This window comes from Molossus molossus, unplaced genomic scaffold (assembly GCF_014108415.1).
Source record: "Molossus molossus isolate mMolMol1 unplaced genomic scaffold, mMolMol1.p scaffold_m16_p_22, whole genome shotgun sequence".
NCBI lineage: Eukaryota > Metazoa > Chordata > Mammalia > Chiroptera > Molossidae > Molossus > Molossus molossus.
In genome coordinates, this window is record NW_023425358.1 from 27,408,375 (window position 1) to 27,435,812 (window position 27,438).

Below are 27,438 nucleotides of genomic sequence, written 5' to 3' on the forward strand. Positions count from 1 at the left end.
TATAATTTGCATAATGTAAAATTCACTTTTTCAGAATGTATAATTCAGTGGTTTTTATATGTAAGCATCACCATTCTCTAGTTACAGGTTATTTTCGTCACCCCCCTAAAGAAACCCCATACATATTAGCATTTGCTCTTCATTTCCTCCTCGACCCCTAGCCCCTGACAAATCAATTTTTGTTTGTGAGTTTGCCTATTCTGGACGTTTCATTTAAATCATACAATATGTGGCCTTTTGTATCTGGTTTCTTAGCCTAATGTTTTCAAAGTTCACCCATGTTGTAGCATGTATCAGTACTTCGTTTCTTTTTATGGTCCAGTAATATTTAATTGTACATATAGACCACATTTGGTTTGTCTGTTTATTCGTTCATGAACATTTGAATTGTTTCCTCTTTTTGGCTATTAAGAACAGTGCTGCTGTGATCGTTTATGTACAAGTTTTTATTTTTATTTTTATTTTTTAATCCTCACCCGAGGGCATTTTTCTATTTTTTTAATTCAGTCAGAGTGGGAGGGGGGGAGAGAGAGAGAGAGAGAGAGAAATATTGACATGAAAGGGACACATTGAGTGGCCGCCACCCACACAACCCAACCAGGGCCGGGGACAAACTGCAATCGAAGTACATGCCCTTAGCGGGAACCGAACCCGGGTGTCTCTGGACCGCAGGCCGACGCTCCAACCACTGAGCCAAACCGGCGAAGGCTATGTACAGTTTTTTTATAGACATGTTTTTAGTTCTCTTGGTTTAGATACCTAGGAATGGGATTGCTGGGTCCAGTGGTAACTGTTTAACTTTTTGAGTAACTGCTAAAACTGTTTTCCAAAGCAACTGTACCATTTGACATTCCCAGCAACAGTGTATAAGAATTTCATTTGCCAGCACTGTTATTGTCTGTAAAACCAGCACTGATTACAGCCACCTTAGTGGATATGAAGAGGCATCTCATTGTGGTTTTGATTTGCATTTTCCTAATGTCTAGTGATGTTGAATGTCTTGTACTTATTGGCCATTTGCATATCTTCTTTAGAGAACTGTATGTGCAAATCCTCTGTCTATTTTTAAATTGGATTATTAGGGTTTTTATTTTAGTTGTTGACCACCAGCATGGAGTTTTATTGTGGTTGAATTACATGGGCTTGTAGAAGAAATAAACCAGGTCTGGCCCTGGCTGGTTTGGCTCAGTGTTTGGAGCGTCAGCCCTCGTATCAAAGAGTTGTGGTTTTGATTCCTGGTCGAGGCCATGTACCTGGGTTGCAGGTTCTATCCCTGGCCCTGGTCTGGGTTGTGCAGGAGGCAACCAATCGATGTGTCTCTCTCCCATCGATGTTTCTCTCTCGCTCCCTCCCACTCTATCTAAAATCAATGGAAAAATAGCCTTGTATGAGGATTAACAACAACAAAAATAATAAAATAAACCAGGTTTTTCTCTTGGAATTCTTTCTTTGGGGGCTGATGGTGCTGAATTTGAGAGCTCATTTTATCTGGGCTTAGCTGCTCTGGGCATAGTACGCTTCACTGCCATCACTGGTTCAGGTGCCTTTGGTGTCTCAGATTTTTTTCACAAAACCACTTTGGGTTGCTGCTTGCAGAAGAGGGTCTGTGGTGCCTGAGCAGCTCTCCTGTGGAGGCCCAGCACTGTGACTGCAGCTCAGTGCCCATTGAAGCCAGCCCACAGGGACCCCGCCAGAGTACAGCTTCACAGTGCAAAGAGGTGACAGCTGCTGCCTTCATACCAGTTTCTCCTGTTGGAGCAAGGACTGCTCTATGTAGACAGCCTGGCTTCCTGAGCTGGTGACTTTTGAGGCTCCAGGTAGCAGTTGCCCCAGATTCCCTTCTCTTCTGATCCCTCTAGTGATGGGGACCCAGTGGCTTTGCCGTTACTTTAGACTCTCATAAACCAGCCTGTCTTCCGTTTGGACATGCAGCCATTGCGCCAGTCCTGCTGGATGCCCTGACAGACCCCTCCAGGAAGACCCAGAAGTGCTTGCAGACACTGCTAGACACCAAGTTTGTCCACTTCATTGATGCCCCATCCCTGGCCCTCATCATGCCCATCGTCCAGAGAGCCTTCCAGGACCGTTCCACCGACACGCGGAAGATGGCAGCCCAGATTATTGGCAACATGTACTCCCTGACAGACCAGAAGGTAGCAACCCCACTGGGGCGGGTGCAGCACAGACCAGTAGTTTGGGGCACAGAGTTCCTGCACAGGAGACATGGGACAGGTGTGGGCATTCACTGGGTCTCTGATTATGTTTGGGAGCAGACATGGACTATTTTGGGGTGGGGGTGGGGGGTGTAGGTCCTCTGGGCATCTTGTAGAGCAGTGTTTGAGTCCTTAACTCAGGCCCCAGGGGATGCCCCTCCCAGTGGCCCCTTTTATAGATTGAGGTGCAGGAAAGGTCCAGCCTCACCTTTGACCTTTCAGGAGTGTGGGGAAAGTGGCTGAGGCTTTGACTGTTTTCAGTGTTTTCTTGTTTTGAGCATTTGCTTCTATAAGTCTCCCAAGAAATTAGGGGACATTGGCCTTATTTGTTTAGTTCCTACCAAGGCCTTGCGTGTGTGATCTCACTATCTCAGCTCTGCTTAGCTTGCTGAGCTATGGGCACAATAAAGTGGGAAGGTATATCAATCCTCAAAAGTTTGGAAAATTGAAAAACTGGAAAAACAAAAACATTATCCATAGTCCTCCAGCACTCCCTGTTAATATTGTTTACTACACTTAAAAAATCATATTCCTGAACGTCAGTGTATTTCCAACTTAAAATGAGTTATTCTTAAAGTTTATTTTTAATAACTGTGTAATATTTCAGTAAGTTTACATACTGTAACTTATGTAATCCTATCATTGGTCATATAGTATCCAGAGTTTTTTGCTATTTTAAATGTTGCTGCTATGAACATAAGGCTATTTCTATATTTAAAACTGTTTCCCAAGGCTGAATGCTATATCAAGAGACATAAACCTTTTAAGGTGAGGAAAGTGAAGATGATAATGCAATTCTGAAGGGGAAATGCCAGAAATAGTTTCCTAAAGATTCCAGAGGCCAGGCAGGCCTTGGTCCTTAGAGAAGGGCAGGAGGGGTAAGAACATTGAACTGTGTAGCTGGTGGCTCTCTTGACCTCTTGAAGATGGGCCTCGGGTCCCATGTAGGTTTCCCTGAACAATTGCATGGGGCCTTCCAGGGACCAGCCAGACACCTTTCCCTGCTTTGTTCTGGGAGCCCCCTGCCAAGTGCTCCTCGTCAGCAGAATGGTGAGGTCAGGATCCACAGCAGAGTGGATCCCTGAGAAAGCAGGAGCCAGGCTTCCACCTGAGTCACCTCTTGTGTTGTCGCAGGACTTGGCTCCTTACCTGCCAAGCGTAACACCAGGCCTGAAAGCCTCTCTTTTGGACCCTGTACCTGAGGTGAGTTTGGGAGGAGAGAGGGCAGGCACTCCTTCTGTGAGCCCAGTCCCTAGAAAATTGATTCCTGTGAATTTTCTATAAGCAGCTTTTGTGTCTGTCTGGAAAAGGGAAGGAGACCTGAGGGGACACCTCTTTGTTTCTGCCTGATCGCCTAGTTTTGAGCCCTCAGCTTCTCCCTGTTTCTGCTGTCGGTTACCTGACAGGTGCGGACAGTGTCTGCCAAGGCCCTTGGGGCCATGGTGAAGGGCATGGGGGAGTCGTGCTTTGAGGACTTGCTGCCGTGGCTGATGGAGACGCTGACCTATGAGCAGAGCTCCGTGGATCGCTCAGGCGCTGCACAAGGTGAGGCCAGGAGGCCCAGGGTCCTGTCTGGAAATGCCCTCTAGGGGTCAGATCCAAGGGTTCATTTTGTCTTTTTGTTGCAGGGTTGGCTGAGGTCATGGCTGGCTTGGGGGTGGAGAAGTTGGAGAAGCTGATGCCAGAAATTGTGGCTACAGCCAGCAAAGTGGACATTGCACCCCATGTCCGAGATGGCTACATCATGATGTTCAACTATCTGCCCATCACCTTTGGGGACAAGTTCACTCCTTATGTGGGGCCCATCATCCCCTGTATCCTCAAAGTAGGCACCGCTGACCAGGCTGAGGAGAACATTACTGAGGAGGGCGGGATGCACGTGCTCTCGTGGTGATCTAGCCGGTTGGGGCTGGGTAACAGAGGTTCTTTTCCTGCTGTCCAGGAGTCCCATCTCCTTTAGGGTCTGGGTGCCTGCAGGAGGCAGCCCTGGCTGACCCACCCTCTGTGTGCACAGGCTCTTGCTGATGAGAACGAGTTTGTGCGTGATACCGCACTGCGTGCAGGCCAGCGAGTCATCTCCATGTATGCCGAGACAGCCATTGCCCTGCTGCTGCCCCAGCTGGAGCAAGGCCTCTTTGACGACCTCTGGAGAATAAGGTAAGAACTCTGGTGGAAAGACCCAGGGCCCCAGCTTTGGGAACTCAAAGAAATAAAGTGCAAAATGTTGCCAAGAACTTTTAACTTTCTCCAGATTCTCACTTTTAACCATTTTGTAACTTTCCAGTTTCCTATAGCAATGTCTTCATTCTTTTTTTTTTCTCTTTATTGATTTTTAAAGAGAGGAAGGGAGAGGGAGAGATAGAAACATTAATGAGAGAGAACACCGATTGGCCGCCTCCTGCATGTCCCCCACTGGGGATTGGACCTACAACCTGGGCATGTGCCCTGACTGGGAATCGAACCGGCGACCTCTTGGTGCATGAGTCGATGCTCAACCACTGAGCTACACCAGCTGGGCTCTTCATTCTGATTTTCTTTTAAAACGTCCTCTTTAGCCCTGGCTGGTTTGGCTCAGCGGTTAGAGTGTCAGCCTCCGGACCAGAGAGTCCCGGGTTCAGTTCCCGCTAAGGGCATGTACCTCGGTTGCAGTTTGTCCCCTACCCTGGTTGGGTCGTGCGGGTGGCGACCACTCGATGTGTCCCTTTCACGTTGATGTTTCTCTCTTTCTCTTCCTCTCTCTCCCTCCCTCCCGCTCTATCTGAACAAAGAATGGAAAAATGTCCTTTGGTGAGGATATTAAAAAAACAAAACAAAACAGGTCCTCTTTAGTCAGTCCTCCAATTGTATTACAATTTAAATGCAGATACTTTCTAATCTGGAAATTTTACTTCTAGGATATTATTCCAAGGACAGGTTTGGTCAAGTGCTTAAAGATGTAGATAGAAGGATGTCTGTTGCAGTATTACTTATAATTTGAGAAATTGTAGGTTGGTTTAAAAAAGTCACAATACATCTCCACTGTGTGAACTTATCAGCTGTTGCTATAAGAGGCTTTATCAGCTGACACAGAAAGCTCTTCAACTTCTAGCTGACGTCACAGTGTAGGCTGTGGCTCAGTGCATGTGGCTCACTTCCCACACTGTGTGGGGGTGGGGTGTCTTTGTAGTGTGTGTCGTGCACAATGGTGTCACCTGAGTGTCAGGGCAGTTGCCTGAGTAGTGGGCATTTAGGCAATTGTTTATACGCACTTTCTTTATATTCTTCTGTATTTTTGAAATTTTACATTTGAATATGACTTATTTTTTATGATCATTAAAAACAACAAACCTTTCTTAACTTTTTTTTTATCCTCACCCAAGGGCATTTTTTCCATTTTTTTGTTCAGATAGAGCAGGAGGGAGAGAGAGAGAAACATCCATGTGAAAGGGACACATCGAGTGGCTGCCACCTGCACGACCCAACCAGGGCCGGGGACAAATTGCAACCGAGGTACATGTCCTTAGCGGAAACCGAACCCGGGTCTCTTTGGACCGCAGGTCGACGCTCTAACCGCTGAGCAAAACCAGCCAGGACTATTCTTTTTTATTATTAAAGTTCATTAGTAGAAAACTTGTCAAGAAAATATGTGGGAAAGTGTAAAGAAATGGAAATTGCCTGTAACTTGCCTCCCAATCCAGAATAGCCACCTTGAGTTTTTCTGGTGCATTTCCTCAGTCTCTTTTCTGCCCAGTGCTTGTTTGAACTGCAAGACTGCCCCTCACAGCTATGTGACTCTGTGCTTGGCGTCCCTCTCAGGTTTAGCTCTGTTCAGCTCCTGGGGGATCTCCTGTTCCACATCTCAGGAGTCACTGGAAAGATGACCACGGAGACTGCCTCTGAAGATGATAACTTCGGGACTGCCCAGTCCAACAAGGTGTGTGCCTTGTGTCAGTTTCCTTGCTCTGTGAATGGCAGGGACATGCCCAGACACTCGTGCTGTGGGGGCTTCACCTTCCCGTGTTCTCTGTTCCTCTGTGCTGGCTGCAGGCTATCATCACTGCCCTGGGGGTGGACCGGCGGAACCGGGTGTTGGCAGGGCTGTACATGGGCCGCTCGGACACCCAGCTGGTTGTGCGGCAAGCATCCCTGCACGTCTGGAAGATTGTCGTCTCCAATACCCCCCGCACCCTGCGTGAGATCCTGCCTACTCTCTTTGGGCTGCTGCTGGGTTTCTTGGCCAGCACCTGTGCAGATAAGAGAACGGTAAGTGTCCCAGGCCTTGCTTCTGACCCAGTGGCCCCTGATGCCTCCTTTCAGAGCCTAGAAAGTTGGGTCTGCAGAGAATGAGTGAGCTCCTAGTCGTCCCCGATATAACAGGGAACATTTATCTACTTAGTCATTCAACAGATGCTTATTAAGTATCTGCTCTGTGCTAAGCAGGGGCGTAAGACCTGGGGTATAATGGAGAAGAAAGGCAGCCTATTCCTTGTCCTCAAGGAGCTGCAGTCTGGTAGAGGAGATGGATGTTAATCAAACAATCACACAAACAGATGTAGGTGCAACTGTGGCAAGTGCTGCATGGCACTGCAAATGCTGATAATGGACCTCAGCCCAGCTAGGGGGTCAGGAAAGGCTTCTCAGAAGAAATGATGCTTGGAGATAAAAGATGAGTAAGCACTAACCAGGTGAGGAGATGATGAAGGACTATCCCAAACAGGAATCGTGCTTTAGAGACAAGGACAGGATGTGTGAAGCCCCTGTGTTGGGCAGGAAAATGGCCAACAGTAGGGGCTGAGCAAAGGCCAGTGGGTCTAGAATGAGGAGCAGGAAGTGAGAAGCAGGAAGGAACAAGCATGGTGTGACATAAGGCTGATGTTTGGGGCTAGAGGGTGGTAGTCACATTGGGAGGAGGGACCCAGCCTGGGCTGATCATTTCTGCCAGTCCCTTTTGGCCCACCCTAACACCTCTATCCCTGGCTAACAAACTGAGTATTTGGCTCTAAAGAAGGGTGTGCATGAGGCCTCAGAGAAGATGGGTTTTTCCCTAAAGCATTTGATCCAAATTCAGCTCCTCTTGGGCAAGAGCACAGGGTTAAGTGACTTCTAGGCTCCAGTTTGCAATCCAGGGAAATTGGTCCTTGACCAGGCAGTATATGCTGAATTTCCTGTTCAAATGTGAGGTGCCAGTTCCTGCTCTAGGTTGTGTAGATGTATGACACACAGAGATAATTTCATTGTGCAGTATTGCAAGTACCCTGGGGGCTCTTCAGGGGTAAGAGCATTTGGGGAAGCTAAGTCAGTGACTCAGTCCAGGTGGTTCCAGGGCCCTCGTTCTGGAGTTTGCAGGGAGTTGATGTCTTGGCTCGATCTCTGCTGACAGATTGCAGCGAGGACATTAGGAGATCTCGTTCGGAAGTTAGGGGAGAAAATCCTACCCGAGATCATTCCCATCCTTGAGGAAGGCCTGAGGTCTCAGAAGAGCGACGAGAGGCAAGGCGTGTGCATTGGGCTGAGCGAGATCATGAAATCCACCAGCCGGGACGCCGTGAGTATATTCTAAGGGTCCTGAAGGCCTTGCACCTGCAGGTGACCTGACTCAGAGGCTGCTGGGGAGGTTACAGGAGAAGCTGTAGCACTAGGGACACTTCAGTTTCACTCCACTCAAGTGAGGACATGTGAGTCTCACTCCAGAGAGCACTGCTGGCCAGGGGGTGCTGGTGGGGCCACATGTAGACTGGTGTTTTCCTCCTCAGCTTTCCTATCAGATTTTCTGGCTAAGAGCTAAGTAATTTTGAGGCCTTGAGTGGCCTTTGGAAATGAGAGATTTTTTTTTCTCACAATTTTTGAGGTTGCTCTAGATTAATCCCTTTGTGTACTATATCAGTTTAGTTAGAATGTGTGGTGCCCTGAGCAGGGGACGGATGCATGCATGTCTGTCAGTGGTGGGGGCGGCGGGAGCAGGAGGGGTGTGCACTCATTCTTAGAAGGAGTAGACTAGATGAGAGTAAGTACTGGTAGGTGGAGATGTATTGTCTCCGGCAGTAGTACTGTTTCCATAGTAGCATGTGTAACCAACAATCAAGGGGTTTGGATTTAGTTTCACTGATCTTACTCTCTAAGGTAATCGATCCCTGACACATTCCTGGGGAGTAGGTTGGGTGTATACAGGCTCTCTATTGGGAGGAAAGTACCCCAGCAGCGAAGTGGGTGGCCAGTCAAAAATAGAAGCATGTGGCCAGTGGCTTGGGGCATCCTCATCAGATTTACTGGATCCTTCTCTTGTGTCTATCAGTGTAACTATTACATTTGAGATTTATATTTGCATTTGGCAGAGAATACAAATCAAGTCTGGCCATTATGGCTCAGTGGTTGAGCGTCAACCCAAGAGGTCCCTGGTTCGATTCCCGGTCAGGGCACATGCCCAGATTGTGGGTCAGATTCCCAGTGTGGGGCATGCAGGAGGCAGCCAGTTGATGTTCTTTCTCATCGATGTTTCTTTTCTCTCTCCCTCTCACTTCCTCTCTCTCTCTCAAATCAATAAAGGAAAAAAAAAAAAGAATACAAATTAATTCCGTCACCAGATAGAGCTGTGATTCATTGGCCTTGCTGGTGGCCAGGTCGATGTGTAACCAGCTCGTAGGCTCATAGTGAGCTTTGCTTTGGTGGAATCAGTTACAAGGGTAACAGAGCTGTCCTTGGTCCCATTGTAGCCCTAGGACTTCATAGAGGAGCAAGTATTTGAGTTGGACTTCAGAAACCTGGTGTTTTTTGAGAGGACAGACAAAGGAACGAGTTGGAGGAGGGGCAGGGAAGGAATTTGGAGCTCCTGTAGGAGATGGAGGAGTATCCGGAGAACTCATCTTAAAAATCAGGCTGCTGGCCCAGCTACTGTGGCTCCGTGGTTGAGCGTTGACCCATGCACCAGGAGGTCGCTGGTTCGATTCCTGGTCAGGGCACATGTCCCGATTGTGCGTCGAATCCCTGGCTGGGGGAATCCCCAGTGGGGGGCATTCAGGAGGCGGGCAATTGATGTTCTCTCTCATCGATGTTTCTCTCTCTCTTTCCCTCTTTCTCTAAAAATCAATAAAGAAAAAAAAAATCAGGCTGCTGATGGTTAAGTCCTCACAGGTAGATTACACATCCTCTTTGCCTTTGTAGACTTGTACATTTTCATAGAAAACAGATTAAGTTAAAAGAAAAGTCAAGCTATCAGAGTGGTGGTGGCCTGGCTGTCCTCCCTTGTTTGTTTCCGTTCCCTCCTTGCCTCTGCCACGTCAGGTACAGCGCCCGTGCTGTTGCAGGTGCTGTATTTCTCTGAGTCCCTTGTGCCCACGGCGAGAAAGGCTTTGTGTGACCCGCTGGAGGAGGTCAGAGAGGCGGCAGCCAAGACCTTTGAGCAGCTGCACTCCACCATCGGCCACCAGGCTCTGGAGGACATCCTCCCGTTTTTACTGAAGCAGCTGGTGAGTGGATCTGCCACACACCTACCAGTTTGGCTTTACTGTCTTTGTAGGAACGAAACGCAGGGGGTTTATTATGCCAAGGCAGCCGCAGTGTGGGCCCCGGGAAGGTGGTGCGGTAGCGGCAGATCGGGCTCTGTGCTTCTCCTTGGACAGTCAGGGAGTGTGGGTGCGGTGGGAGGAGGGAGGAGAGTGGAGAAAGAAGTTGGTGGTGGTTGGTCCAGACAGCAGAGGTGGGGACAGGAGCCAGCGCCTCAGTGTTGCCCCCAATGGCCCTCTGCAGGATGATGACAAGGTGTCCGAGTTCGCCTTGGATGGTCTGAAGCAAGTCATGGCCATCAAGAGTCGTGTTGTGCTGCCCTACCTTGTGCCCAAGGTAAATCTCATCGCGTGGCAACCCCCTCTGGCAGGTGGTGGGTGCAGGATGCCCTGAAGTGGACACTCAGCCCTGAACAGCGGGCATAGGCTCTCCCAGGGCCCAGTGCACGCAGCACGGGCAGCATTCCTAGAGTTGATGGTGTTCATCATTCTACAGCTGACAACTCCGCCCGTCAATACCCGGGTGCTGGCCTTTCTGTCATCTGTGGCAGGCGATGCCCTGACCCGTCATCTTGGTGTGATCCTCCCGGCAGTCATGGTGGCCCTGAAGGAGAAGCTCGGAACTCCAGACGAGCAGCTGGTGAGTGTCATGATTACTCCTGTTGGCTTCTGACTGCTGTCCTGTCCTGCCTTGGAGGAGCTGTGCTCAGCCCAGGTGACCCCTGTGATTTCAGGAGATGGCCAACTGTCAGGCTGTGATCCTCTCAGTAGAGGATGACATTGGACACCGGATCATCATCGAGGATCTGTTGGAAGCCACCCGAAGCCCTGAGGTGGGCATGAGGCAGGCTGCTGCCATCATCCTTAACATCTACTGTTCCCGTTCGAAAGCAGACTACACCAGCCACCTGCGGAGCCTGGTCTCAGGCCTGATCCGCCTCTTCAACGATTCCAGCCCTGTGGTCCTGGAGGAGAGCTGGGATGCCCTGAATGCCATCACTAAGGTCGGGACTGCTGACCCCACAACCAGCTTTTGACTGTAGACAGTTCTAAACGATTTTAAGACTAGACTCTTAACCCCTGTGTACCTGTCTCCTTCTTTCAATATCTGTTCATTCATGACTAATCTCCTTTATATTCCTACCCACATTCTTCCTCCTGCTAATATTTTGAAGCAGTCTTGAGAGGGCTGTACTTAGAACTCTGACAGCCTCTCTGCTTTTTTCTGGCCTCCCTCAGAAGCTGGATGCTGGCAACCAGCTGGCACTAATCGAAGAACTCCACAAAGAAATCCGGCTCATAGGGAATGAGAGCAAAGGCGAGCACGTGCCCGGGTTCTGCCTCCCAAAGAAGGTAAGTGAGGGCTCACGTGCAGGGTGCCATGGGCACACAGCCTTCCTCCACCTTCCCCCTCAGGTCCAGGTCTGCACAGGGCAGCTGGAGCAGCCAGGTGTCAGTCTTACAGTGCTCCAGGTGCTATTCTGCGCCTTCACAGACAGCGCGTTTCTTTCCCAAGGTGGCCACATGGGGACAGGGTTCATGCCACCTTCGGTTTAAGCTGTGGGGGTGAGTCACAAAGATGACAGCAGTGTGTGTACCTGTGTGTTAGGCCTGTTGGGGCCCTTATCTTCTGGGCACTATCAAATCAAGACTTCCGCAGCCCACACCCTCTCAGGCTGTGATCCAGCAGTCTGAATCAGTCTCTCCCATGGGATTTTGGAGAGGGTGGCTCACAGGAGCACTTTGCTTTGGGTGGGAGATGCTTGGGTCCCAGTGTCTGGAGATGACTCTCACATGTGATTTCTCTTGTCAGGGAGTAACCTCCATCCTTCCAGTGTTACGGGAGGGAGTCCTGACTGGTAGCCCAGAACAGAAAGAGGAAGCAGCCAAAGCTTTAGGCTTGGTGATCCGCCTGACCTCCGCCGACGCCCTGAGACCCTCTGTGGTCAGCATCACTGGCCCTCTGATTCGAATCCTGGGGGACCGGTTCAGCTGGAATGTGAAGGCAGCGCTGCTTGAGACACTCAGCCTCTTGCTGGCCAAGGTAAGTGCTGATGAGTTCATTGTCTTGATCCATTGGGATCTTAGAGAACAGATCTGTCTGCAGGAAACTGGTCCAAGGTGTCATGTGGCAGAGAGTGACAGCTTATGGAAACGGCATAACCGAGGATGTTAAGACCTTGGACTCAAACAATGCTCAATTACAGGTCCACCACTTAGTAGCTATATCCACAATGACCTTGGGAAAGTCTTGTAACCTGTGAGCCTGTTTCCTCACCCGTAATTTGAATGTACTGATACTTCCTGCCTCACATAGGCCTGTGAAATGTGGGTCTTAGATAAAATAACATTGGGCACAATGCCTGACACATTCTAAGCACTTGGTACACATTAATTGCTATTATTTTGAACTGTTGATTCAAAGAAAAAAAAATGCAGGGCCATGTAAATACAACTAAAACATTGTTTAAGTGTGTTTCACTGTTTATTATTCTTTCTTCACTCTTTCTCCTCAAAGGGTGATGCAAAGAATCTGATGAGAGAATGAAAAGGAATTCTGAGAGCAGCTGGAATAACTTCACTTTTTGCAAAAAGTGTAAGAAGCAAAGATCCGAAATATTAACTAACCATTTCTGGTATTTTTTAGGGGCAATAAATAAGCCTGTTAGATTTAAAAAAGGATAAACTGAGCTGTGATTTGTTTGTTTTTTTTTTTTTTAAAAAGAACTCTTGCCCTGGCCAGTTTGGCTCAGCGGTTAGAGCGTCAGCCTGCGGTCTGGAGAGACCCGGGTTCGGTTCCCGCTAAGGGCACGTACTTAGGTTGCAGTTTCTCCCCGGCCCTGGTTGGTCGTGCGGGTGGCAGCCACTCGATGTGTCCCTTCACGTCGATGTTTCTCTCTCTCTCTCTCTCTCTTCCTCTCTCTCCCTCCCACTCTATCTGTCCAAAAAATGGAAAAATATCCTTGGGTGAGGATAAAAAAAAAAAAAATAAAAAAAAATAAAAAAAGAACTCTTATTTGAGGCTTGAAAACAAAGGCAAGCTTAAATTTTGAGGGTTTCTTTCCTTTTTGAAGAAAGGTGTGGGGAGCAACTTCCCAGCTAAAAACGGGATTGTGAGCACTAGCCTCATTCTGTAGAAAATTGAGTCTTTTTAAAAAAATTAAGTGTCATCTTCACTTTGCTTTCTGTGCTATTCTTTTCTGTGGTGATTTTGCAACTCGGTGTACAAATGAAGCCCTTCCCTCATGGAATTTGTCCCCTACGCCATGGGTCAGATGTCACCCATAGACAGGTAGTTCCCACCTCACAGATTTACCGGCCTCACTCCGGTGTGCCTCCTAGCAGGCTGCAAACTTCCGACCTCAGTAGTTCTAGACCTCCAGACAGCTACTCTGATTTTCCCGTTCAGCAGTGAGTAAATCCTTAGTCTTGGACCTGTCTGTATTTTATCACAAGTGTGCCTGTTTTCTGTGGATGGTCAGGGATGAAATTGGATTTTTAACGGGAGGGGTGCACATGTATGCAGAGATGACTTCCTGAGGTCACTTGTCTCATAGGATTGTTCTGAGAGCTAAATGCCAAGTGCTCAGTAGATATTACCTGCCCTTTACGCACCTATGCGTATCTTATGAGATACGTTTCCCTGTCTTGGCACTAGAACAGTTCTTCAGTGGTGTTGACAGCCACCTGCCTGACTGCCTGCCTACTCTTTTTTTTTTTTTATCCTCACCTGAGGACATTTTTGCATTTATCTTCAGATAGAGCGAGAGGGAGAAAGGGAAGAAGAGAGAGAAACACCAATGTGAAAGAGACACATCGACTGGTTGCCACCCACACAACCCCAACCAGGGCTGGGGACAGACCGCAACCGAGGTACGTGCCCTTAGTGGGAACTGAACCCGGGACTCTCTGGTCCGGAGGCTGACACTCTTAACCGCTGAGCCAAACCAGCCAGGGCTACCTGTCTGCTCTTTAATGTCTCCGGAGACAGAGGTTTAGAGTCAGTTGCGCATGTGGACAGATCTCCAGTAAGCCAAGCTGACGGCTCCCTCAGTGGTGGTGCTTCTCCTCCCCCTCCCCCTTTCCCTGTGCATTGAAGGATGCTGAAAACAGGAGGAGGCTGAGCATGACCTGTCTGTGCTTCGCTGTCTTCTTTTACGAGATGTCTGTTCCTAGTCTGTGTGAGAGCTGGGGCAGCTCATGGTGGTCTGTGATGGTCTGCATTCCTGCCGGTAGTACACTTGGGCTCCACCTCAGCTATGCTTACGGGCGTGGGTTTTTCTCACAGGTTGGGATTGCCCTGAAGCCCTTCCTGCCCCAGCTGCAGACCACTTTTACCAAAGCCCTGCAGGACTCCAACCGGGGGGTGCGCCTGAAGGCTGCTGATGCGCTGGGGAAGCTCATTTCCATCCACATCAAGGTGGATCCCCTCTTTACAGAGCTGCTGAATGGAATCCGTGTCATGGAAGACCCAGGTGTCAGGTGAGGTGCTAGCAGGGAGTGCTGTGGCTGAGAGGAGGCCAGGCAGCTGCTGAAGCAGCCCCTGGCTGGGCCATGCCCGTGTGGTGGGAACAATAGTGAAGGACAGTCAGGATCTAAGTTGGGTGCATTGGTTCTTTAGGGACACCATGCTGCAGGCCCTGAGGTTTGTGATTCAGGGAGCAGGGGCCAAAGTGGACCCGGTCATTCGGAAAAACATCGTCTCTCTCCTGCTGAGCATGCTGGGACATGACGAGGTATGGCTGCAGCTGGAGGGTGGGGCTGGTGGGCTCTTTTTTGTGGTTGGCTTCTCCACTTTGTGCAAGAACTTGGTACAGCTGCCGACTGGTCAATAGTCCTAGACATTCCTGACATTTGTATCACTTTGGTTTACCTACGGTTGTGAGGGAGACAAAGCAGGTAATGTTGATTTTGATACTTTGTTTTATAGAGAAGGAAAATAAGGTTGAAAAAAACTTTCTTCTTTATTGATTTTTGGGATAGAGGGAGGGAGAGGGAGAGAGAGGTAGAAATATGGATGAGAGAGAACTTCGACTGGCCACCTCTTTTGTGCCCCCCACTGGGGATCAGGCCCACAACCCGGGCATGTGCCCTGACTGGGAATTGAACTGGTGACTTCTTGGTACATGGCTCAACGCTCAACCGCTGAGCCATACCAGGCTGGCGGAAAATAAGGTTTTTAAAGTCCCAGGTCTCTCATGAATTTGTTCTGTATTTTTAAGTAAGTCACTTTCCCTCTCTGCCCCTCATTTGTAAAGTTTTGTTTATTGGTATAGGAAATACTTGCTGAGCTGAAGGGCTGAGCCTAGAGGTGACTAAGGTGTGGTCACAGCCCTCAGGAAACGTAGTGTCTGGTGTCTGTCTCTTAGCACAGTTGGAGAGGGTGAGACTTGCCTGGTCCACACCTAGCCAGTGGTAGAGGCAGAGCAGAATCGGAACCCTGTGACTCCAGGCTCTGTTCCAGTTCCCTTAGTACACCCCTTCCTCACCCCGTCTGGGAGCAGTCGTTAGCTGTGGCAGGTCCAGTAGGCGCTGGGTCCGTGGATGAGAATTTTCCTTCCCTTATGACAGACAACCTTCTGTTGTGTGGCTAAACTTACATCTGTGGAGCTAATCTCTGGAGAGAGGCCTTTGGGGTCACTCGTCCACTGTGTGTACCCCTGCATGCGTGATCATTGTTGCACCTATGGGCTCCTCAGGTATGATCTAATCCCCAGCTGCCTGCTCTCTGACTAAAGCCCCGCCTTCTCAGATGGGAGACTACTTTCTTTTGGTCACAGTCTGTTGGGGTTTTTTTACAGGGCCAGAGACAGTGCAAGCAAAAGAGTATTGAAACCAATTTGCATTTCACCACAATGGAGCTTCAAATAGATCGTGTTGGAGAGAGTGGGCGTCAGAGAGCCATCTTTATTTAGCCTTGCTGGACACCTGGGCTTCTGCTTGGAGCTCAGAGGCCCAGAGTGCTGGCAAACCACCCATTTCCCCCCAGAACTTCCCCTGATTGAAGATGGCAATCCAGGGTGCCAGCCTAGCATTAGCTTCCCCATACCCTGGGTATTGAGTTGGTTGGTTGGTGTTTTGGGGGAGGCACATCAGGTTGACACTTACTGATAATGTAGCTCAGAACTTAAAATCCACTCGCTCAGTGTCCCGTCCTTAGCTGACAGGGAGGAGCCGTTTGTGTATCTGGCTTGGATTTCAACAGAAAATGCTTGGCCTTTATCTGTCTTCCTCGGGTTGATCAGTGGCTTCAGTGTGACTTCCGATAACAGATCCTAATATAATGTAGGTGGCAGTGGCACACCAACACAATAGAGAGCAGGGAGTCACTCTGGACACACAAAATTGGTGTGGGGAGCGGGGTAGGCAGGAGCCTCCCTCTCTGTACCCTCCCTGCCTCACAGGGCTGGTGGTAGTAATTGAAATGCTAGCGTAAAGCAGTCAGTTCCTGAGAAGAAAGTGCTGTGGGAGCACAGTCCTTAGGCTATTACGGTGCTGATTACCAGCCCACGCTGGAGGTTTCTGTGATGAAGTGGAGCGCTAGGTGTGTGGTTTTCACTCCGCATCAAGTGGCAGTTGTAGTGAATGGCAACCCCGGCCTGGAGGAAGGGCTGCAGTTTGAGTGCCTGCCCTTTTTCCTGGGCACTGTCACCCTGGTGACCATGGGGCTGGTGGGGTGGCTCGTACCATCTTTCAGTCCCCTTCTCTGCTCTGTCAGGACAACACTCGCATCTCCTCAGCCGGATGCCTGGGGGAACTGTGTGCCTTTCTGACTGAAGAGGAGCTTAGCACTGTTCTTCAGCAGTGCTTGCTGGGTAGGTCTCTTTTGTGCACTGGGACTTTCTGTTTGAGGCCACTGAGCCCGGAGGGGGGTGGAGCTGTGGGTGTCTGTCTCCCCTTCCCCTCAGAGGGTCTCTGGACGAGCCTCTCCCTGGGACTCCAGCTGTTAAAACAAAATAGAGTTTCCAGTGCTCCTGTAGCCTGAGTGTCTCTGCTCAAAGGACACAGCTGCAAGTGTAAAGGGTTTGGGAGACCCTCTCCTAAACATGCAACTTTGGACAGAGAGGCCCATGTGCAGTGTGGACTGGGGTTCCCGCCAGGATGAGTTGGCACCTTAGTCTCAGAGGTGTGGCAGACCCATGGGTTTGGGGCGGCATGCTATAAAGTGCAGGGTGACCCCAGTGTGTCCTTCCTTCTAGCGGACGTGTCCGGCATTGACTGGATGGTTCGGCACGGGCGGAGCCTGGCACTCTCCGTGGCTGTGAATGTGGCTCCCAGCAGACTCTGCGCAGGCAAATACAGCAGTGACGTTCAGGACATGATCCTCAGCAATGCCGTGGCAGACAGGGTAAGGCTTTGGGGCAGCCAAACCAGGCCTTCCCCTCTCCTAGCCAAAATTCCTCTGCCAGAGTGTCGCTGACACAGCACGGGGTAGGGAGGGACCCAGACGGGTAGTCAGAGGCATGGGTTCAGATTTTACCTTTTCTGGTAACTTTCAGTGCCCTTGGACCAGTCCTTGTTCTTCCTGGATCCCAGTTTCATCTAAACAGTGAGGAGTTTGGGTTGCAGCATCTAGAGATTCCTTCTAGGGAGAAAGTCTCTGATCCCTTTTCCCGGAACCAGTGATGCGGCCTTTGTCTGTCTGCCTCACAGCCTGGGCAGCTCGTCTGCAGGAGTGCTGCCGAAGAGTCTTGGATGTGGGCTGGGGGGCTGATGGTGCAGAGCCAGGACCCCCGAGATTCCTAGGGAATGGGGTTGTACCTGGCGCCGCTGCTCCAAGGAAGGAGCTAGATGCTGCCCTGCCTAGCTCTCTGCTCCCTCCACAGATCCCCATCGCGGTGAGCGGGGTCAGGGGCATGGGCTTCCTGATGAAGTATCACATTGAAACAGGAGGAAGACAGTTGCCTGCCAAACTCTCCAGCCTGTTCATTAAGGTGAGTGGGACCAGCCTGGCCTATGAGAAGGCCCAGGTCCAAAGAACACTGGAAGTGAGTGTTCAGGCTAGCTGTGTTCTCAATGGGGAGCTTGTGGGAGTGGTTCTGTGTGCATTTTTCTCTGGAAGAGTACACAACTTTTTGTCAGATTCTCAAATAGATCTATAACCCTAAATCAGGTTAAGAACTAGTGTTTTAAGTATTTTTTTTCCTAGGCATCTCGATTTTGTAAAATTAGGGACAGACCTGGGTTCAAATTTTAATAAATCTCTTCCCTGACTCCTTTTAGCTGGCATGGCACTTTACTGGCATGGCTGTTGTGGGGCATATAAGCTGGGAAGCCAGACAGTGGGTCCCCCCACAGCCTATGTAACGAAGCATGCTTCTCCAACATGAGTGGATGTGCAAGTCAGAACCAGAACCTGCAATAAGATATGTGGCCAAGCCTGAGACTCTGCCTTTGTGACCAGCTCCTAGGCAGTATCAGTGCTGCTGGTGCACAGACCTCGCTTTGTAGTGAGGTTCCAAAGGGCGGTGTCCCCATCCTGCAGACCCCTAGAACCCTGCTGAGAGTTCTCAGCCCCGATTAGATTGAGCCTGTGTTTGCATCACCCTGCACGCAGCTGTTCGTCAGCATCTGCTCACTGAGGACTCCTGTGCACCCTTCTGGCCTGGCCCTGGAGGTGTAGAGATAAACCAGGCAGACAAGATCTCTGGAGTTAGAGATGCACAGAAACCCTGGCGGGGGGTGGTGGGGTGGGGGGGGTCCTGACTTCAATGGGGCCGTCAGGGAAGACCTCTGAAGGCTGACTTGACCTAAGACCTGAAGGGTGGATGCAAACGAACCCACCAAGTGAGGATCCAGGGCAAGCACGTCCCAGACAGTGGGACCAGCCATTGCAGAGGCCCAAGGCAGGAAGGTGCTTGGTATGTTTGAGGAAGTGAAAGTTCTGTGTGGGCCAAGAGTAGTGAGCAGACGGGAGAGTGGCATGAGATGGAGTGGCAGTTATGCCCTGTCAACTCGAGAGCGGGAAGGTATCGAAAGGAAGCAGTGGGTCAGTTTCCACGATGAAGAGACTGTCAGGGCAGAAGTTTGGGCTTCTTTGAGAAACAGATGGGATGTGCCTGCCTAAAAAAGCTTATGTTCCTCGTCATAGTGTCTGCAGAACCCATCCAGTGACATCAGGCTGGTGGCTGAGAAGATGATTTGGTGGGCAAACAAGGACCCCCTGCCTCCCCTGGACCCCCAAGCCATCAAACCCATCCTGAAGGCTCTTCTGGACAACACCAAGGATAAAAACACCGTCGTTAGGGCCTATAGCGACCAGGCGATTGTCAACCTCCTCAAGATGAGACAGGGTGAAGAGGTGTTTCAGGTGGGAGCCCAGGACTGGGGTGCCTCCCAGTGTGTGTTCATCTTGCACGTTTTCTGCATGACAATATTAAACATCATACTCGTCCCTGCCATTCATGTATCATGAGTGTGGAGGGGCAGATTGTGATCAGAGACTGGTCTAGTGCCTGAAAACAATCCTCTCTTCCTGTAGTGTTCAGACTTCTTTTGGCAATAGAGTCCTTCCAATAAAATCTCCTGTGGCACCCAAACCTATGAAACATGCCAGTTGGGCTGCCCGTTGAAGCCCTGATTCCCTGTTTAGTCAGTCCCTACCCCCGGGCAGCCCTTACAGCACCGAAAACTCTAACCACTACCTTGTCACGTGAAAAGCTTTCCCTGGATCCCTCTGATCCTGCTTTGCCAGATTGCCCTCAGTGGTTCTAGTTCTGAGGTTAACACTCATTTTTGTCTTTGACTGGAGAAACCTGAAGCCGTATTTTCTGTCTCTGTTTCCATCTTCTCCATAGTCCCTGTCCAAGATCCTGGATGTGGCCAGTTTAGAGGTGCTGAATGAGTGCAACCGAAGGTCACTGAAGAAGCTGACCAGCCAGGCTGACTCCACGGAGCAGGTCGATGACACCATTCTGACATGATGGGCCTGGGCCCTGCCCGCGGCTCCACATTAGCATTTTGGCTCCACCTCTTTGTTCAGTGTTTTCATTTTTGAAAATATGCTTGTTCCGATGGGGAGCTGAGGAGATGGCGTTCCCAGAAAATATTTTAATATATCAACAGACCACAGCCAAAGCCTTAAATCAAACCCACACACAACTGAAGATTGCCTCCTCCATCTCTCACCCTTTGGAGAAGAGAAGAAAAAGCACATGTGTGAGCCTCACCAGATGGTAGCCAAGAGCTGATCACCCAGTTTAGCATGGCCTGTCAGACTTCTGGCTCCTCTTCTGTGCCTGAGCTCTGGTTCCAGGGCCAGCGCTTCCAACCTTTTGCCTAGATCCGAGTGGGGCACTGGACTGTGGAGGTGTGCCCGGTGTGGTGTGTTTTGGTGTGGCTTTTCAGTATGTGCGGCCTGATGAGATCTCACCCCTGTCTGGTGAAAATGATATTAATGAGTCCTTGGCAGTTCACAGGTCAGGGGAGGGGGATAGGGTTAAAGGCAGGTTGTTTGAAGGAGGAATGTTTAATAAAGGCTTTGATTTAATCTTGCTATAAGCCGATTTTTAAAACTCTCCAAACACCCGTTAAACGCGAAGCTTCCTTAATCAGGAGTGAGGCAGCGCTGGCAGCTGTTCATTAAGCACTGGCAACACTGGTTATGGGAGTCTCTCTCCAGCTCTCTGGAGTCTTGTAGGTACCTACAGACGTCTCTGTCCTGTACAGCCAGGCTTGGGCCTGCACCCCCCATGTGGAAGATGCATGGGCCAGAGGAGCCACTTCCCTGTTCCCTCCCGACTCAAGAAGGTAGGGGCTTCTGTAGTTAAAGCTTTAAAGAGCACTGCATCCCCTCTGTGGAGTGAAAACCACGTTCCTGCAGTCAGGACTCGCCAGAGGAAACCAGAGTGGCGGTTTAGCATCTGCCTCCTTTATGAGTGACTTCCTTCCTCCTGTTCTTAGAAGGCTCGTGATCCATGCGTCCTGTCTGATGGAGCACGCCCCTCTGGGCCCAGTGACGCAAGTTTTTCTGGACTGTTCCCCTGGTCACAATACGGAATAAACTTCTATCAAAATTACTGGTCAGAGTTGTAAAAAGAGGAAGAATTAAATGCGGTGGTAGCGAACTCCCTTTATAAAATGTCTAAAGTGCTATACCAAAAAAAGCAAGGCTTTGCTTATTAATAATGTGGCAGAGGCAGAAAGTAGCCTCAGCACTTGTGACTCAGCACTTCTGATGAATAAGACAAGGTAACCTCTAAGATTTCTGATGAAACCCTTGCTGTCGACGCCTGAGCCTTCTATGTCACGGGACTTACTACTTTCTTGTAGCAGACATGGTCTCAGCTGGCTCAGTGTAACTGTAGAGTCCCAGGGCTGGAAGGGACCTTGAGAGGTCAGCTGAGTCAGTCTCCTTGGCCAGAGTAGCCAACGATTTCAGCTTTTGGTAGCCATGGTAACTGGCCATTCCCTGCTTCTGGGATCAGATGGTCATTGGCATCCTCCCTGCTGCCTGGGCAAGCAAGCTGTTTGCATATGTGGTTGCCTCTGCCAGTTAGCCACGGGGAGGCAGATGACGTTTCTGGGTGAGGGTCTATAGACTGGGAACCTCTGTTAAGCCCCTTAGGTGGTCCTCAGTGTTTCCTCCCGGATCTTAAAGGTGATGCTTCTGTCCACCTCTAGTGTTCAGTCCACAGTCTGAAATCGGGAGAGGAACCTGATGGCCTTAGAGGTGGAAGACACTCAGCAAAATCTAAAGGAAAAACACCAGGTTCCAGTTCCAGAAACTGGAGGAGGATGAGATCTCTCTGTTCAGCATAGATGGGTGACTCAAAGGCTCCAGAGCATGTTGAATTACATTTCCTGAGTCTGGGAGGAGGGTGTGAGTTCCCAGGAAGTGAGCTTTGGAGGGCTGTCCCAGACACGACAGTGGAGCAGACCAAAAGGACCTGGTCAGGCCAGGCTGGACACCTGGAGGAAATGGCTCCTGGCAGCAGAGCAGCGAAGCTGGCGGCCCCGTTGGTTGGTAGAGCTGTGTAGCCTTGGGCAAGTCATCCAACCTCTCGAGGCCAGATTGCTCATCTGTGAAATGGGGAATTGTGAATGAAACTCTAAAATGTACTTGTTCTTAAAGGTATCCGTTAGGGATTAATAGTAATCATAACAGGTAACAATTTTTTATTTAGTCCTCTCAGACTATGAGGTGGGTTCTCTTGTTTTTACAGTTTTCCAGAGGAAATTGAGGCATAGAGAAGCACTTGCTAATAAATGGCAGCCCGTCCCCAGGGCTCAGTCCTTCTCTTACTTCTGTGCTGGCTAGTGAGGCACAAGCGCTTTTCTCTCTCAAACAGTGCCTCCAACCCTCCCACGGCCTGCACCCGGGCCGCGCGGGTCCAGGGGCAGCACGCCAGGTGAACGCGGCTGCGGCTCGGGTGACTGGCCCAGGGCTCTCCCCAGCCCAGGCCTGACCCAGCTGCTCTGCGGCCTGATGAGTACCTCATCCCATTTACAGGACACTTGCTGGGAAAGTCAGAGAGATGCTTATTCTCAGATTTGGTGATCCTCTAGAGAGGGGACTCCTATCCTCCTCTGCCACGTGCCTGAAAGGCAGTGACAAGATATGCCCCCTTAGGTAACCCACGGGAAACGAAACAGCATTTTCAGTCCTTCAGTGGACTTTTGGAACCTCTGGAGTCCTGAGTGTCAAGATTATTTAAAAATGTGTGGGAGAGTGTGACATGTCCCATCCCTTCCGGGAACCAAATCTCCAGGTAAGATCCTCCCCGTCACACTGCTGTGATGCTAGAGGGCTTGGGACAGTGACAAGGGACACTTATTTGCAGGGACTTGGAGACATTTTACTGAGGGCAGATTTTGAAATAAGACTGGCAGTTAGGAATGTTTTATTCTAAGTATGGTTCTGTATGGACGTGTCTTAAATTGCCTTCAAGCCTTTCGAAAATAGAACAATAGGGAGAACTGGAAGCAGTAAGGACCTAGGTTCTCAATGTTTTTAAGGAAACGCAGATAGTGCTTTCAGGTTCGAGTGGAGTGGAGCTGCACAGACTTGGGAGGTCAGGCTTAAACCTTAACTTCACTGCTTAGTAATAAGCTAGGTGGCCTGGAGCCTGTTCCCTAGCCTCTGCGAGCCACATCTGCAGTCACAGGCCCGTCTGGAGTGAATGAGACAGTGCTCTGCCCAGGCCGGGCATGCAGGAAGTGCTCATACGTGGCTGATAGGAATAGGTGTCAGTGAAGAGGAACTGGACACGAGCAAGGTACCTATTACTGTCCAAGGAATGTCACAAGGACAGGCCTCTCACATACAGGAGGTAATTGCTGGGCCCAGGATTTGCAGATGTATTTATAACTTTTTGAACTGAAGTTTGAAAAGTTAACAGAAACATTTCTTGTTAGGAATGACATTTATTCTGTTTGACTATCTGAAACACCAAATGAGAGCATACAGGTGGGTCCTTACTGTGCCTGGGCAGGAAAGCACTTTACCATTATTGTTGGAGTGGTGCTTCCGGGAGGAGCTGCTGCTTATTTTCTGAGGAGTCAAGTCAAGTACAGAGGAGAAAGAGAAACTCTAAGGTCATGTAGCCAGTTAGTTGGCTCCAGAACTAGGAACAACCCATATTTCTTGATACCCTGGTCACCAAGCCCCAGGGCCTTTCTATAACAATAAATTTGAAAGTTGAATTTAACAAAAGAAACTAATCAAGTTCTTGGCGTGCAGCTCTGTGGAGTGACTGGGTTTCACTTCAGAAGAGGTGGAGCCCAGTTACTTCACTGGGCGGTTCTGAGCCGGCCCTGGGTTCTGTTAGGAAGGTTCCCTGCAGCTTGCTGGGGTAGAAGGGTAGTGTTGGTGATGAAATTTAGGAAACTAGAAAAACTGGTCTTGGATTATTACCTCAGTGGGATTTCTGGGTGAGACTCCTGAGTGTGCCCATGTGGTATACACCACTTTCTGATGCTACTTGGGAGATTTCTCTGATTGAGGTGGCAGTCTGGTCATAAGCTATAGTAGATCCTTCTTACCATGTAGATTCCCGTTAAAAAGGGAGGTGGGAAGCTGGGGTTCAGAGTATCTAATCCAGTATTTCTAAACATTGACTTTGAGACCCTTTACACTTTGAAAAATTATTGAGGACCCCAAAGAGCTCTTGCTTATATGTATCTCACCCTTTACCACCTTAGGCATCAAAACTGGTTCACTTTCAAAGTTTTATTAACTCACTTAAAAATAGTAAGTCCATTACATGTTAGTACACATAACCATCCATGACAAATATAACTAAGTTTTCTAAAACACGCCATTTTAGCGAGGAGAGTGGCGTGGTTTTGCATGTCTGTCTAATGCCTGGATTCTCACGTCTGCTTCTGCAATGTCTTGTGATATGTGTCGTGTAGGCTCTGAAAAACTCCACAGTATACTCGTAAGCAGGTGAGAGTGGAAAAGGCAAATACCATCTTAGTATGAATCAAGTTTTAATTTCACTGAGTCTGACAGGGTCTCGGGGAGCTCCAGGGTCCCCAGACTGCACTTTGAGAATCACTGATCTAATCTAAAAGATGAGAGGACTAAAATCCTACTGAAGGATTTGGTGGGAATGGATTGGGGTGGGGGATGAGTTATAGTGAGAGACCCCAAATTTGGCCCATACTCCTCATAAAGCAAGCTGGAGAGTGGTAAACTATGTATTATTTCTGATATTCCTTCTCTTTAAATTCTATGTGTGGCTTCACTATAATTCAATAGACACTCAAGTGCTTACCACGTATTAGGCCCCAAAGGATACTAGGATGGTCCCTATGATCAAGGTACTTAACATCCACTTGATTTTGTGGGCTACCTAAGGCCATTGCCAAGTCTTGTAGTGTGGCATCAGGCATGCAGGTATGGGACAAAGAGCCAATTTCCAGTTCCATCAAAGGGAGACCAGGTGCAATTTCCTATATTCCATCCCTCTTGTGCCTGCATGTTGGATGGTGCCCTATCTTGGTCCCTCATTTAAAGTTCCTGACATTCACTTTACCTGCCCTCTCTAAATTCCCATTTACACCCATTTCTACCTTCTTACATGATTGCAACATGTGCTTCCTCCTTGCTACTTATCTCAGCAACTTTAGAATCCACTGCTGAGAAGCCTGAGACCTGGATTTCATAGGTCCCTCCAGGCCTCTGCTGTGCTAACCCTCATCTCTCCCACTGCTACCCTCGAGGCACTGCTGGTTCTGTGACCAAGGCCTCTTCTTTACCTGCAGCCTCCCCACTGGTGACACTGTGCTTCTGGACTCTTTGCCAGCTAAGCTCTTTCAAGTGCCCCTCGCCCATCTTCAGACCTTACCATTCGCTGGCTGCTAATCCTTCACCTGTGCTGTCCTGATAAATACTTCATTCAACACCACTGTTTTCACTACCCATTCTTTTGCTAGGTGTGTGTGTGTGTGTGTGTGTGTGTTTTGTTTTGTTTTTAATGCTGCTTTGGTTGATACTGTTTGCATATTGCCTTCTGCATCTGTCTCTTCCTGTTGTTACCTCACACCTGGGGTTCAGCAATAACCTCCTTTAAAGTTCTGCAGCTGAAATCCATCTTGCATGCTTGTACCAGATTACTTTCCTAAAATAGCATTTTGATATTGCTCCTGTGCTCAAAATGCCTCCCCAGTGTAGTTTCTAACGTACAAACAGGTGGTGGTGCAAAGCTCATCTGTAAGTTGGCTGTTCAGAACAGTGGAACAAAGTTTCCCATCAGTAGTACATACTGAATCTTACCTCAGGTCATGCAAGTTTATATATATAATGTCTACCTACCTATCAAAACATAGCTTCAATAATTGTAGTTTAAATAAATGTAAAATAGTGTTTCTACAGGAAATGTACTCAGAGCTTCACTTTGGGGACGTCAGGCACATATCCTGGCCTAGAGGGAATTCCCCCTCAAAGACAAAATTGATGATTCTCATAGGCTGTGACACTGGCTGTTTAAATACACCTGTCATTCAAAGCTCTCTAAATTCCATCAGGAAACATTTATGATGAAATCTCTTCCCCTATCATTCTGAAAGTGATAGTGCTCCTCCTCTGAAGTCTAGACTGCTATTTTATCTATTGCATTATCTTGTATTTTGAATTCCTCATGAGTGTATCTTATTCTGATGAGACTGTAAGCTCCTGGAGGGAAAAGGCTCTATTCTGTCTGTGGCACATAATAAACAAACAACACTCATTAAATAATTAGTTATTAAATAAATGAATTAACGCCTATTGCTTTCAAGAAGACACATGCAGGCAAGTCAGGAATCTGGTCTTCATAATGGCCAGTTCTGCTCTACTTCTCAAAAGTATCCTGCAGCCCTGATGTCGGAGGCTGCCTTGGAAATGTGTGCTAGCGTCTACAATAGGAAATGGCCAAGAGTGTGCATGAGTCAGTGTACAATGCCCTTGATTAACAGCACTAGTTACTGTTTTTTTTTTTGTTTTATCCTCACCCAAGGATATTTTTTCATTTTTTGTACAGATAGAGTGGGAGGGAGAGAGGAAGGGAGAGAGAGAGAGAGAAACATCGACGTGAAGGACACATCGAGTGGCTGCCACCCGCACGACCAACCAGGGCCGGGGACAAACTGCAACCGAGGTACATGCCCTTAGCGGGAACCGAACCCGGGTCTCTCCGGACCGCAGGCCGACGCTCTAACCGCTGAGCTAAACTGGCCAGGGCCAGCACTAGTTACTGTTAACCACATGCACACAGGCAGAACTTGGGGACAGTGCAGGTTCAGTTCCAGACCACCACAATAAAGCCAGTTGCACAAATTTCTTGGTTTCCTAGTTTTACGTAAATGTTTGCATTACACTGTAGTCTGTTAAGAGTGCAATAAGCATATGTCTAGAAAATATAGTACGTTATTACTAAAAAATGCTAACAATCATCTGAGCCTTCATCTGAGCCTTTTGCTGGTGGAGGATCTTGTCTTCAATTTGTAAAAAACACAACCTCTGTGAAACTCGGTAAAAAAAAGTATGCCTATATGTGGTGGGTTATTTACAAACAGTTCTAATCCTCATAACTATCCTGTGTAGAACCTAGGGTTCTGAGACATTGTGATGTGACTTATCCAAAAGCTCAAAGCTTTTAAGGGGTGGAGTCAGGATTTCAAAGCTAGCATTTGAACCCAAGTCTCTCTGACTCCAGAGCAGACTGAGAAGATGGTCTGGTGATTGCCTGCCTCACTGGCTGTTCAGGGTTGAGTGTGCTTGCCTGTGGCTGCACTGAGGCTTCCTTCTTCCCTGATGCTTCCTAAATAGAATGGCTGGATCAAAGGGGAGCCCACTAACTTTTCCCAGACCAAGAAGGACCGTTTCTCAATGGTCATCTGAGCAGCTCCTCTCCCAGGTAGTACCTTCAGATTCCAAGCCCCTGTTCTTTTGACATCATACTGGTTCTCAGCTCCTGGAAAAACAACTCAAAGCTTGAGTCAGACATACCATGTGCTGTTCAAGGATCTTCCATGCAACATTGTTATAACAAAAAATTATAAACAGGGTGGTTAAATTATAGTACAACCATATGGAGTACCATAAAGCATCTGTTCAATAACTATATTGTTAGCAGCTGTTCAATAATAAAATGTCGAAGTATATTGTTAAAGAGAAAAGGCAATGTACGTACATGTGTTTACATAGGCACAGAAAACTCACTGAGGGACATTTATATATCTGTTAAGTATTTTAAGGTATCCAAGAAACATTAAGAGGTTATCTGTGAGGAGTGGGTCTGAAGGAAAAGTAGTAACTTGTA

The 27,438-nt window shown here is 48.8% G+C and overlaps 1 protein-coding gene across 2 annotated transcripts in view; it reads left to right on the forward strand.

Moving 5' to 3' along the window:
* The window catches only part of GCN1 (GCN1 activator of EIF2AK4), a 59,249-nt gene extending 39,064 nt beyond the window's left edge, over positions 1–20,185 (forward strand). The window contains exons 38-58 of one of the 2 annotated variants that reach the window (XM_036276253.1): positions 1,933–2,153; positions 3,348–3,416; positions 3,620–3,758; positions 3,842–4,038; positions 4,228–4,370; positions 6,009–6,126; positions 6,240–6,455; positions 7,573–7,737; positions 9,494–9,655; positions 9,936–10,028; positions 10,188–10,331; positions 10,426–10,695; positions 10,931–11,044; positions 11,505–11,735; positions 13,980–14,173; positions 14,313–14,427; positions 16,410–16,506; positions 16,891–17,039; positions 17,518–17,625; positions 18,783–19,001; positions 19,489–20,185. In XM_036276253.1, the coding sequence (XP_036132146.1) occupies positions 1,933–2,153; positions 3,348–3,416; positions 3,620–3,758; positions 3,842–4,038; positions 4,228–4,370; positions 6,009–6,126; positions 6,240–6,455; positions 7,573–7,737; positions 9,494–9,655; positions 9,936–10,028; positions 10,188–10,331; positions 10,426–10,695; positions 10,931–11,044; positions 11,505–11,735; positions 13,980–14,173; positions 14,313–14,427; positions 16,410–16,506; positions 16,891–17,039; positions 17,518–17,625; positions 18,783–19,001; positions 19,489–19,614 (3,290 nt within the window). In that variant the 3' untranslated portion in view covers positions 19,615–20,185. Of the gene's footprint in view, positions 1–1,932; positions 2,154–3,347; positions 3,417–3,619; positions 3,759–3,841; positions 4,039–4,227; positions 4,371–6,008; positions 6,127–6,239; positions 6,456–7,572; positions 7,738–9,493; positions 9,656–9,935; positions 10,029–10,187; positions 10,332–10,425; positions 10,696–10,930; positions 11,045–11,504; positions 11,736–13,979; positions 14,174–14,312; positions 14,428–16,409; positions 16,507–16,890; positions 17,040–17,517; positions 17,626–18,782; positions 19,002–19,488 lie in introns of those variants that run through there. The other variant, XM_036276254.1, reaches the window with a different exon arrangement.
* The last annotated feature ends 7,253 nt before the right edge of the window (positions 20,186–27,438 follow it).